At 49.0% G+C, this 12,032-nt stretch overlaps 1 protein-coding gene across 1 annotated transcript in view; it reads left to right on the forward strand.

Moving 5' to 3' along the window:
- Window positions 1-11,502, forward strand: part of LOC102449714 (uncharacterized) — a 54,907-nt gene extending 43,405 nt beyond the window's left edge. Inside the window, exon 10 of the mRNA XM_089771521.1 lies at window positions 183-11,502. Coding sequence (XP_089627647.1) covers window positions 183-1,678 — 1,496 coding nt within the window. The 3' untranslated portion in view covers window positions 1,679-11,502. The remainder of the gene's footprint in view (window positions 1-182) is intronic.
- Window positions 11,503-12,032: the final 530 nt, after the last annotated feature.

A 12,032-nucleotide genomic window follows, 5' to 3' on the forward strand; every position in this document is an offset into this window, starting at 1 on the left:
GGTTTTATCCTGGCAAATACCTGTCACAACTCCCCAGCCACCCTGTTAGCTATCAGGAGTTTCCTCTCTCTGTTTCCTTTCTGGGAGTATTTGGGTGGGATGTGGAGGCAGAATCCAATGTCTCAGTCTCCTGAACTATGATTGTGTTGTGCTTTCTGTCTTTGCCATTCTCTCTCTTCCAGCAGGTGCTAGGACAGTGGGGGAGAACAATGAGGAAAATCTACAGCAGGAAGGTTCTGGAACCATAGTATCACAGGGAACATTTTTGGAAGGAGCTGAAGGGGATTTTTCCCAGTGTGTAGAACAGGGGGAAGCCTGGGAAAATCAACACAAGGCAGAGAAGAAGCTGGAGAACAATTCAAGCAGGAAAGCAGAGGAATCCATTGAATGTAGGGGAGGATCCCAGGATCCCAAGGAAACTTCAGCCCAGCAGTCAATTTGCAATGAAAAGAAACCCTGTGAATGCTCAGACTGTGAGAAAAGATTGAGTGAGAAATCAGGCCGTATTCTGCCACAGAGAGGGCACACAGAAGAAAGGCTGTGCAAGTGCCTGGAATGTGGAAAAAGTTTGATTGAACTGTCATCCTGTATTGAACATGAGATTATCCATCAAGGAGAGAAATCCCATAATTGCCTTGAGCGTGGGAAAAGCTTCACTTTGAGATCACACCTTAGTAGACATCAGCAAACCCACACCAGAAAGAGGCCATATAGATGTTTGGAATGTAGGAAAAGCTTCAGTCAGAGTTCACACCTTATTATCCATCAGGGAGTGCACATAGGAGAGAGACCATATAAATGCCATGAATGTGGGAAAGTTTTCATTATGCGTTCAGCTTTTACTGTCCGTGAGAGAGCCCACTCAGGAGAGAGACCATATAAATGCCATGAGTGTGGGAAAGGTTTCACTCAGCAATCAGCCCTTACTGTCCATGAGAGAACCCACACTGGAGAAAGACCATATAAATGCCATGAATGTGGGAAAGATTTTACTATGCGTTCGGCCCTTACTGTCCATGAGAGAGCCCACACAGGAGAGAGACCATATAAATGTCATGAATGTGGGAAAGGTTTCATTCAGCAATCAGCCCTTACTGTCCATGAGAGAGCCCACACTGGAGAGAGGCCATATAAATGTCATGAGTGTGGGAGAGGTTTCATTCAGCAATCAGCCCTTACTGTCCATGAGAGAACCCACACTGGAGAAAGACCATATAAATGCCATGAATGTGGGAAAGGTTTCACTCAGCGATCAGCGCTCACTAGTCATGAGAGAACCCACACTGGAGAGAGACCATACAAATGCCACGAGTGTGGGAAAGACTTTACTATGCGTTCAGCCCTTACTCTCCATGAGAGAGCCCACACAGGAGAGAGACCATATAAATGCCATGAATGTGGGAAAAGTTTCACTCGACTACCAGACCTTACTGTCCATGAGAGAACCCACACTGGAGAGAGACCATATAAATGCCCTGAGTGTGGGAAAAGTTTCAGTCGTCGATCAGCTCTTACTCTCCATGAGAGAACCCACACAGGAGAGAGACCATATAAGTGCTTTGACTGTGGGAAAAGCTTTGATCGCACCTCATATCTTACTAGGCATCAGAGAATCCACATGTCTCCTGCATCAGCAAATCCCTCAGGGAAGACCCTAGGGATGTTAAATATCAGTTAATTGACTAGTCGAGTAACCTCATGAATTTTTATTGCTTAGTTGATTATTTTATATCCCTGGGCGTGGGGCTGGCAGTCAGTTTGACTCACTCCCAAGGAGCCCCCTTCCAGTCTGTGCTGCTGCCTCTGTATCAGAGGCAGCAGTATAAGGTGCCAGGCATTAAAAGGTTTAAAAACCGGCTCCCCTCGTGGCCTAGCAGCCTGTCACCCAGTGCTGTTGCCTCTGTAGTCTAAATGTAGCCTATCAATGTTTTATTAGAAAAAGTACATAAATTGCACTCTGCAATTTGCATACCTTTTCCCAGGAGTTTTGTCAGAAGAGGCTTTTCCAAAATTTAGCTCTTCTATATTGGGCCAAATTTTGGAAAAACCTCCTCTTTTGGGAGAGCCCTTCCTTGTGGAAGGAGAAAGACAGGGCTTCCAAAAGAGCGCATCTGCTCTTCCAACAAAAACGTCTGACAAAAATGTCAGAAGAGCAGATGCATTCCCTAGATGCGGCAGAATTTTTCTGGGATACATCCAGTATCCCAGAAAAACTCCGGAGTCTACATCAGTGTTTCTCAATCTTTTAAAAAATTTTTTAATAAAGTTCCCCTTTAAAAAAAAAGTACTGCCTTTTTTTTTAAATAAGTATAAATACCTGGAGTACCGATAGTTTGCAGACACACACAATATTTTTCTACCATTGCATCACATTTATTTAAACAACTTCATAGCTGGGTGGGCAATGAAATGTTTGGGTATAAAAAGTACAAAAATAATAAAGTGCTGTATAACTTAAAACAAAATTCAGTTTTCTCCAAATTTCAGTTGTGTTGACATACCCCCCAGATATCTCTCAAGTACCCTTGAGGGTACTCATACCACTGGTTGAGAAACAGTGGTCTAGATGTAGCCATAAAGAGGCAGCATTACAGGGTGACAGTAGCCCTTGTCTGGGGTGGGTCTGAGTTTGCAGACCTGACGCAGGCTGAAACTGAGCTGGACTGTCTTCCTGCGTAGCTCCTAATATATTTTAAATGCAAAACTGTAGCAGTGGTTAGTCCTGGACCCATTGCAAGCCAGGACTGAGCCAGGTTGCTGTCCAGCCTGCTAAAAAAATTACTGGTGGGACGGGAGAGAGAAATGCATGTAGTTTAGAGTATTAACCTATAAGCTTTGCTTATTGGTTAATTGACTGTGCTATTACATCTCTAGAGAAAACCGCTCAGATTTCATTAGCTGGTGTGTAAAACACTTCTGTTAGAGCCCGGGCACCAGAGATTGCTCCAAACACAAGGGAAATGCTTTCCATGGCCTACCTGATTTCCATACACAGATGAATGGCATTCAGCTTCCAGGAATGCATCTGCCCAGCTCTCAGGTAAGGGGCTTGCAGCACCCAACATTGAACTGGTCCCACTGGCTCTGCATGGTCTGTGTAACCCCAGTCACTCCTTCTGCTGGCGTCTGAGCCGACGGGTCACAAGGGAGAGAAGGAAGAGACTGCTCAAGATGATCCCTGTGCCTGCCTCAGGTTCCCCCCTCCCTTCCCATCCAAGCTGGGATCCACCTGCCATGGACATTGGAGGGATGTCTACACTGCGCAGTAATTTTGGAGTAAGCTATTCTGGAAGAGATTTTTCCAGAATAGCTTATTTTGAAATAGCATGTCTACACACAAAATGCACATTGAAATAGTGCTTTGCTATTTCAAAATAGAGTGTCCATACTGATTGGATGCTGAATTGCATTTAAGGCCTCTCAGAACCAGTTTAGGCAGGATATCAGGTCAGTAGTTACTTTGTGTGGCTGCTTCTTGAGATTATCTGAGGTTGGTGCTTAAAGGGACACTCCAGGACAGCCATTTCTCAGGTTTGCTTGCTTGCTTGCCTACCTCTCTGAAGGACCCGAAAGCATTTTCTCTATGTGCTCAGGTTGCCCTGCTTTTGGACAACACAGCACTCTTTGTTATGGGGCCGGAGTTGCCCCTGGACAGTCTTCAGCTCTTGTAGCTTTTGCTGCAAGTTATGCAGCACTTTCTGCATGAAGCCTCCCAGGCTCTGCAGAAACTTGACCCCCAGCCCTTGTGGGAAATCCTCTTAGGAACTGTGCAGGCACAGCTCCTGCATCTGCATCCCGCCTGCTCTCCCCTGGACACTGTGCCCTGACACATCTGGCATCTGGACACCAGTGCAGACTGGTGGGACCACATTGTTTTGGAGCACTCGGGAGAAGAGCAATGGCTCCAGAACATTAGAAGGAAGAAGGACACCTTCCTGATGCTCTATGAGTGGCTCAACCCTGTCCTGAGGTAATGGGACATGTACATGAAGCCTGCAATCCCCATCCAGAAGTGTGTTGCCATCCACCTATGGAAGCTCTCCACGCCGGACAGCAACTAATCCATAGGGAGGCAGTTTGGCATGAGAAGATTGATCATCAGGGCCCTGGGCATGCAGGTATGGCATTCTTGGGCTATTGTCCCAGGAGGGGGATTGAAGGAATTAATGGGCTTCCCTGGGAAATGGGTTTGATAGTGGGGGGTAGCAAGCCCCCTCCTCAGGAGGTTTTGTTCAGTCCCACCCTCACAAAGCCCTGCCAGAGGTTGGGTTGATTTGAGGGTGTTGCTTCTGGTCGGGGGAGGGTCATAGGGGGGAGACTAGGAGGAGGGGCTAGGGAAACTTTCAGGCACCCTGGCACCCCTGTGATTCTGTCTCATGCAGGTTGTCAGAGCAATCAACACCATCTTGCTGCGCAGTCATCCGCCTTGCAGATGTGGATGCCATCATTATTGGATCTGCTGACATGGGATTCCTCAATTGCAGGGGAGGGAGGGGCTATCAACAGGACCCACATCCCCATCCATGCCCCAGATCACCAGGCATCTCTGTACATCAACCGAAAGGGATATTTTTCAGTGGTCCTGCAGGCTGTGATGGATCACCAGGGACAGTTCACCGACATCTATATCGGGTGGCTGGGGAACGCGCACAGCACATGTCTGTTTAGAAACTGTAGCATGTTCCATAAGCTGCATGCCGGAACTTTTTTCTCCAACTGCACCATCAGGGTCGGGGATGTGGACGAACCCGTCTGCTTGGTCAGCAGTGTGACCTATCCTCTGCAGCCTTGGCTCATGAAGCCCTACACCAGCCACCTCAACCCTGCCAGAGAACTTTATAAAGCCAAGTTGAGAAGGGCCCGCATGCTTGTGAAGGGTGCCTTTGGCCTTTTGAAGGTGCACTTCAGTTGCCTCCTTACCTGTCTGGACCTCGGGGAGCATAGCATTTCACATGTGGTGACTGTGTATTGTTTGAGAGATAGAGGGAGACGTTCCTGACAGGGTGCAAAGCGGAGGCTGACCGCATAGGCAGGGAGTATGGGCAATCATGCATGGCTGCCATTTGGCAGGCCTTTTGGGGCCGTGCGCATCCAGGAGACACTCAGGAAGAGCTTCTCCCTGGAGGACAAGTGACACTCTCCCTTGGGCTACCCCAACTGGGGGCTTCTCCTTCACCCCCTCACTGTCATCCCTCTACTAACCACTCCCTTCCTTCCCTTCTTAATGAAAAAATAAAGGACACATTTGTTTTTGAACAACTAAAACCTTTGTTTTGAATGTGGGGCCAAAGAAGCTGGGGAAAGAACCTAGGAGAGAAGGTGTAAGAATGGGGGTAGTGAGAACCCGATGCGCAGCAAGAAAAGCAATTATGGTAGGCGACCAGATTGGCTTACTGGAGACATCCTTGGTGAGCTTAAACACAAAAAGGAAGCTTACAAGAGGTGGAAACTTGGACAGATGACTAGAGAAGAGTATAAATATATTACTCAAGAATGCAGGGGAGTTATGAGGAAGGCGAAAGCACAATTGGAATTGCAGCTAGCAAGGGATGTGAAGGATAACAAGAAAGGTTTCTACAAGCATATTAGCAATAAGAGGGTGATGAGAGTGGGGCCCTTACTGGATGAGGGAAGTAACCTAGTGATAAATGATGTGGGAAAAGCTGAAGTACTCAATGCTTTCTTTGCCTCTGTCTTCACGGACAAGGTCAGCTCCCAGACAAATGCACTAGGCAACGCAATATGGGAAAGAGGTGGACAGCCCTTGGTGGAGAAACAAGAAGTTAGGAATTGTCTAGAAAAGCTAAACATACACAAATCCATGGACCTGGATTTAATGCATCCGAGGGTACTGAGGGAGTTGGCAAATGTCATTGAGGAGCCTTTGACCATTATCTTTGAAAACTTGTGGCGATCAGGAGAGATCCCGGATGATTGAAAAGAGGCAAATGTAATGATTATCATTAAAAAAGGGAAGAAGAACAATTCAGGGAACTACAGACCCGTCAGCCTTACTTCAGTCCCTGGAAAAATCATGGAGGGGATCCTCAAGGAATCTATTCTGAAGCACTTGGAAGAGGGGAAAGTGATCAGGAATAGTCAACATGGTTTCACGAAGGGCAAGTCTTGCCTGACCAATCTGATTAGCTTCTCCACAACTGGCTCTGTGGATATGGGAAAGTCAGTGCATGTGATCTACCTTGACTTTAGCAAAGCTTTTGATACGATCTCCCACAATATTATTGCCAGCAAGTTAAGGGAATATGGATTGGATAAATGGACTGTAAGATTGATAGAAACCTGGCTAGACTGTTGAGCACAACGGGTATTGATCAATGACTTGATGTCAGGTTGGTGGTTAGTTTCTAGCCGTGCACCCCAAAGAACTGTTCTAGAACTGGTTATGTTCAACATCTTTATTAATGACCTGGATGAGGGAATAGATTGCACCCTCAGCAAGTTCACAGATGACACTAAGCTAGGGGGAGAGGTAGATACACTGGAGGGCAGGGATAGGGTCCAGAGTAACCTGGACAGATTAGAGGATTGGGCCAAAATAAATCTGATAAAGTTCACCAAGGACAAGTGTAAAGTCCTGCCTTGGGACGGAAGAATCTCAAGCATTGTTACAGACTGGGGACTGAATGGCTAAGTAGCAGTTCTGCAGAAAAGGACCTGGGGATTACAGTGGATGAGAAGCTGGATGTGAGTCAACAGTGTGCCCTTGTAGCCAAGAGGGCTAATGGCATATTAGGGTGCATTAGGGGGAGCATTACCAGCAGACCCAGAGAAGTTATTATTCCCCTTTATTTGGCTCTGGTGAGGCCACATCTTGAATATTGTGTCTGGTTCTGGGCCCCCCACTATAGAAAGGATTGGAGAGGATCTAGCAGAGGGCAGTCAAAATGATTAGGGGGCTGGCGCGCATGACCTATGAGGAGAGACTGAGGGATTTTCTTTTGTTTAGTCTGCAGAAGACTGAGGGGGGATTTGATAGCAGCCTTCAGGATGCGATCTAAGTCCTTTTAATAAGGGCAGGTGTGGGTCTCTGTCCCAGAGCAGGAGTTGTTTTCCCTAGCCCTGGCATATGCCTGCTGGAGCTTCTTTTCCTTCATCTTCACCTGTTCTTGGGTGTGGATGAGTCCTTTTGTGGCCAGGCTGTCGGCCATCTGGCCATAAAACATCCGCATTCCTGCATCTGGTGTGAAGATCCGGGAGGTTGGTCTCATCACCCCAAACCTCAATAAGGTCTAGAACCACCCACAGTGCGGGAAAAATATGTGTGGGGGGGACGGGGTAGGCTAAAGTTGTTGAGGAAAAAAAACCTGACCCTGAGAGTTATTAAGCAATAAATAAATAAAATCCAGTTTACAAGCAATTCACTCCAAAGTCCTCAGGAAAGAAAAGTCTTGTCCTGGAGTCCAGTTTTAGTAGAACCAAAGAGAGAAACTGCCATTTCCGTCTTCTGAGGAGAAGGGAAGAGGATTTTCTTCTATTCAATTCTATCCACATCAGCTCAGGGAGGAGAAAAAAATAACCCTCCGCCAGCTGATTGCTCCCTTTAGCCTGTGTAGCTTCACATTCTTCCACAGCAGCTCCAGCTCTGAGCTTCAAATATCAAGGGGCTGGTGAGGAAATGAGGAGCTCCTATCTTGGGATATCCACTTCCTTGAGAACAAGAGGCTGATTGTTCATTAGTGCTCTGGGGAAAATGAGAATTAATTGTGGCTACATCTACACTGCAGTGTTCTTGCATAAAAACAGGCGGAGTGTCCACACTACAAGTGTGTTTTTGTGCAAGAAACAAATACAGTAAATTGTAAGAACACAGGGCTTTTTGCACAAGAGAAGATATCTTCTGCAAAAAAGTTCTTGCACAAGAAGCCTGCAGTGTAGACATAGCCCCCGTATTAATTGGGTGGGTTGGGAATTTCTGTGCCTTGTTTTCTGATTCCTCAGGCTGGAAACCTGCTTTCTCACTTTCAAATGGTCCATGAGGCTGGAAGGACCAAAAAAAGAGGGAAACTTCCAGCTGGGAATGAAATATGTAAAGTTGGGATTTCTCTATTGCTGGATTTGGTAAGAAGCCAGCAAACTCCTAAGTGATGGTCTGTTTCTTCTCTATCCAGACAGGGTGATCCCCTCCCATAGAGTGCCAGTGCTAGCCAGGGAAGGAAAACACCTAGAGGGAGAAAGCAGAAAGGCTGGGGCTGTGTGGGAGGCAGGACTAGGATTGAAAGAAGAGAAAAAATGCAATCAAGAAGGATGGGGAGCTCTTTCTGTCTGCTTTTGACAATCCCAGAGGGGCAACTCGGTCAGCCTAGGGCCTTTCCCCACCAGACAAAGAGAGGCTGAGTCCAGCAGCTTTCTGCCCCAGGGTGACTGGCTTTTGGGGAGAGCAAGTAGGAAGAGGGAGGGGCCACTGGAAGCCCTTAGCCCCCTGGCTGGCTCTGCCTGTAAAAAGAGAAATAAGCTACCCTGCACCAGGGAATGTGGCATCAATCCCACTGCCTTACACAGGCAAAGCAAGTGCTCTGCCACTTGAGCTAATTCCCATACCTGTGACCAGCTTGCCTGCCTCTCCCCCCCCCCCCCACACAATGTGTTCCAGAGCCCTTCAGCTGCCCAAGGCTCCTTTCTGAAAGGGCCAAATGGGAGACTGATGCCTGGGCACCAGCTAGCTCAGCTGGGCCAAGTGTGGTGTGTATAGTACCAAGATTACAGGTTCAAGCCCTTTACTGAACAGGTAGGATAGAGTCTGTCTTCTTTTAGTTGCCTGCTATGGACAGGGAAGCAGAAATAAGCAAAAGCCTGAGGACTTTGCAGAAAATAGGCCAGACATCTGGTAGGAGGAGCCTCCACCATGCGTGTAGGGCCAGCCTGTTGGAAGGAGGCTCTGGCCACCTTCTTTCCTCCCCTCTCTCAGCTTCCTCTTTTGCCAGAAGGGTGAAGCTGAAAGGGACTTGAACCCTGGACCCAGCTTGCTTAGCTGCCTTCCCCAGTGGTAGAAGAAGAAACTTTTGAGGGGGCTCTCATCTTGTCCCAATGCACTGACCTGAGGTCCTGAATTCTTGCTGACCCCTGCTATCCATCCAGGTGCCCCTTGTGATGTAGTGGGGGTACTTGCTGGGCTGTGGTGACCTCTGCTGTCTGGAGTAAGACCCATCAGGGAAAACCTTATTATGCAAAGGTACCATACCAGTTGAACCAGCCTACCCCCCATGGGGAGAAACAAAGGGAGGTGGAATGCTGCCCTGGCTGGGGGCAGGGCTGGGAGAGGTAGAGTTAGTTCCTGTCTGGAAAGCAGGGGAGAAGGAGCTGGGGAGGGGGGCTGGGACTCCCCCATCTCAAGGGGGGGCACTGAGGCCTCTTAGCCCCAGTTCCTGTAACCAGATTACATCTGTGCTATGCTGTATCCTGGAGGAGCAATAAACCACCCTCAATTCCACTGGCTGGTGGAGTCTGTTTGTGCCATTTCGGGGTGCAGGAGATGGGGGACCCCCAATGCGCCATCACACCCCTGTGGTGCAGTCTCTCTGGCACACACTGCTCCTCTCACACTCCAGAACAGAGCAGCCTCCAGAGGTACGGCTGAGCCATAAGTCACTGAGCAAAGGGCTGCAAGAGCTGAGAGTTTGCCTGACATCTCAGGGACCCAGCATGAAGCATCATCCCAGGCATCTCTGACAGGAGAAGGGGATTGATGGGGGATGGGAAGCATGTGAAGAGTGTCTGGGGTTGTGTAGCTTGTTGCCCTGGTTAGGGGTGTGGCAGAAAAACAAAAACAAAAAAACATAGGCCTTGTTATGAGCAGGATTTGAACCTGCATAGGGAAATCCTATTGAATTTCTAGTCCCACCCCCTGCCTAACCACTCAGCCATGAGCACAATCATGAGCAAAAGAAATGTATCTCCTTCTTAATGGAGAGGTAGCTGGATTCACCCTCATCTTCTCCTATCTGCTCTCTGGTGCAGAGGAGCTGCCCCTCCCTGCTGCCCCAATTTTTATCCCTGCACGACACATTGAGCAGGGGCCATTGGTCTTTCTGCCACACCATGTGCCTAGGATGCAGGTCTGAGAAATTTCCCCAAGTAGATACCGACCCTGCCTCACTGACGCTATTCTGCTTGAGACCCCGGAGCCCTCCCTTCAGCTGACTGGTGCCTGGCACATGGGGAATTAGGGGAGGGGAATTGGATCTAGGGGGAGATTTCTAGAGTCCCACAACAGCTGCTGCTAGTGTGCGGATGTGCACATCTGTCTGGGGTTACTGGGCACCCAGCCTGCTTTGGCAAGTCAGCAAAGATGTCCTGTGCCCAGAACCTGATGGCTCCCAGGCTGTATGGGGCAGCAGGCAGGGCTGGCCTTAGGGAAAGCTGTGCCCTGGGTGAACTTGTGTTTTGGGGCCTCTGGCCCCCACAAAATGGTTCACCCTCCTTTCCCTCGGCCCCCTTGGAACCTCCCACCCCCATAACCCATCCTGTTCCCCTCTTGCCATTGTATCCTGCCCCCTAAACTCCTAACCTGTGCCCCCTGCATCCTCACCCCAGCCCTACACTCCCCTCCCACCTACACCCCAATCCCAGCTCTGCACTGCCAGTGAACCTAACACACTGCCCCCTGTCCCTGTCACCCAGCAACCCCCATTTCCAGTAGCCCCGCTCCCAGAGATCTCTTCCACAGCCCCCAGTCCCAGCCCCCTCCCTCCCACAACTGCCCGTCCTCCTACAGCTCCCCTACAACTTCCCAGCCCTCCCCTCCCACCCTGAGCCTGTTCTGCACTGACATTCCCTGCTCTCTGCACAACACGGCACGTAGGTCAATGACTGAGTTACTGGGGAGGCTCCAGCCTGTCAGAGGTGGGCCCAGGCTAGTGGCTGCAGGAAGATGGGAAATCACCCTACAGCCTCTCCTCTCCCCCCTAGGATAGGGCTCCTGCCTCTCCCCGAGTTTCCAGCCTGGCCCTGAGACACCCCCTTTAGTGCTAGGGGATCGGGGGGGGGGGGGGGGGGCAGAGCCTGGCAGCTGCAGGGACCAAACATGCAGGCACCAAAGGCAACAGCAAGAGATGCAAGCTCAGCCCCTCCTATCTAGCCAGGTGGTACGTCCCAGGCCCCGCCTATCCCAGTCCCCCTGCTGCACCAGCCAGACCAGAGACTGAGCTCCAGGGAATGCCAGATCCTCAGACCCCTGGCTTGCAAAGGCAAGAGCCTCTGGCCAGCCAGGATCTCTTATTTTATACAATTCACTTTTTTCTGTTCTCTCTCTCTTTCAGGGGTTGCAGCACTTTCCCTTAACCCAGACTCCTTTTTTCTAAACACTATCAAGAATATTCTTAGCCTACAGTGCTACAAAGCCACCCACAAAATAAATATTCCCAACACTGTTCTATAAAACAAATATCATAATATGATTGGAGGCACTAAGCTCTGTCCTTGTCTTGGGTAGGGATACCAGATGGTTAAAACCAAAAATACCGACCCCCCCCCCCCAAAAGAAAACACAGGAAAAATTCTGTTGAGAAAAAAAAGTGTGTGTGTGTGGGGGGAGGGGTAGGCCAAAGTTGTTGAGAAAAAAAAACCGACCCTGAGAGTTATTAATAAATAAATTAATTAATTAAATTAAATCCATCTTGGCCCCTTTAAGAAAGGCCTTTGAGGCTTTTTGCTGGCAGCCATATTGTTTTCCTGCTCCAAGCCAGAAGACAGCTCCCCTGCAGAACCAGGTAAGCGGGGCGGGGGGGGGGGGGGGGGGCGACTGCTGAGTGTGTGTAGGATTGCCAGGTGTCTGGTATTTTCACCTCCTGGCAGGAGAAAAAAATTAGAAAATACCAGACATTTTAGGTGTCCCGTGTTTTCTGAATTTTTTACTGGACAGGAAATGAAAATACCGGACTGTCCAAATCAATACCGGACACCTGGCAGGGACTCTATGGCTGAGGGTATCTCATAGCAATTTGTTACACATGTTCACGGGTCAAGGAAGGGCTCCTAAACCTCCCTGATTCTTGGGACACTATGGCTGAGGATAC

This window comes from Pelodiscus sinensis, chromosome 19, assembly GCF_052426305.1.
Source record: "Pelodiscus sinensis isolate ZL-2025 chromosome 19, ASM5242630v1, whole genome shotgun sequence".
Classification (NCBI taxonomy): domain Eukaryota; kingdom Metazoa; phylum Chordata; order Testudines; family Trionychidae; genus Pelodiscus; species Pelodiscus sinensis.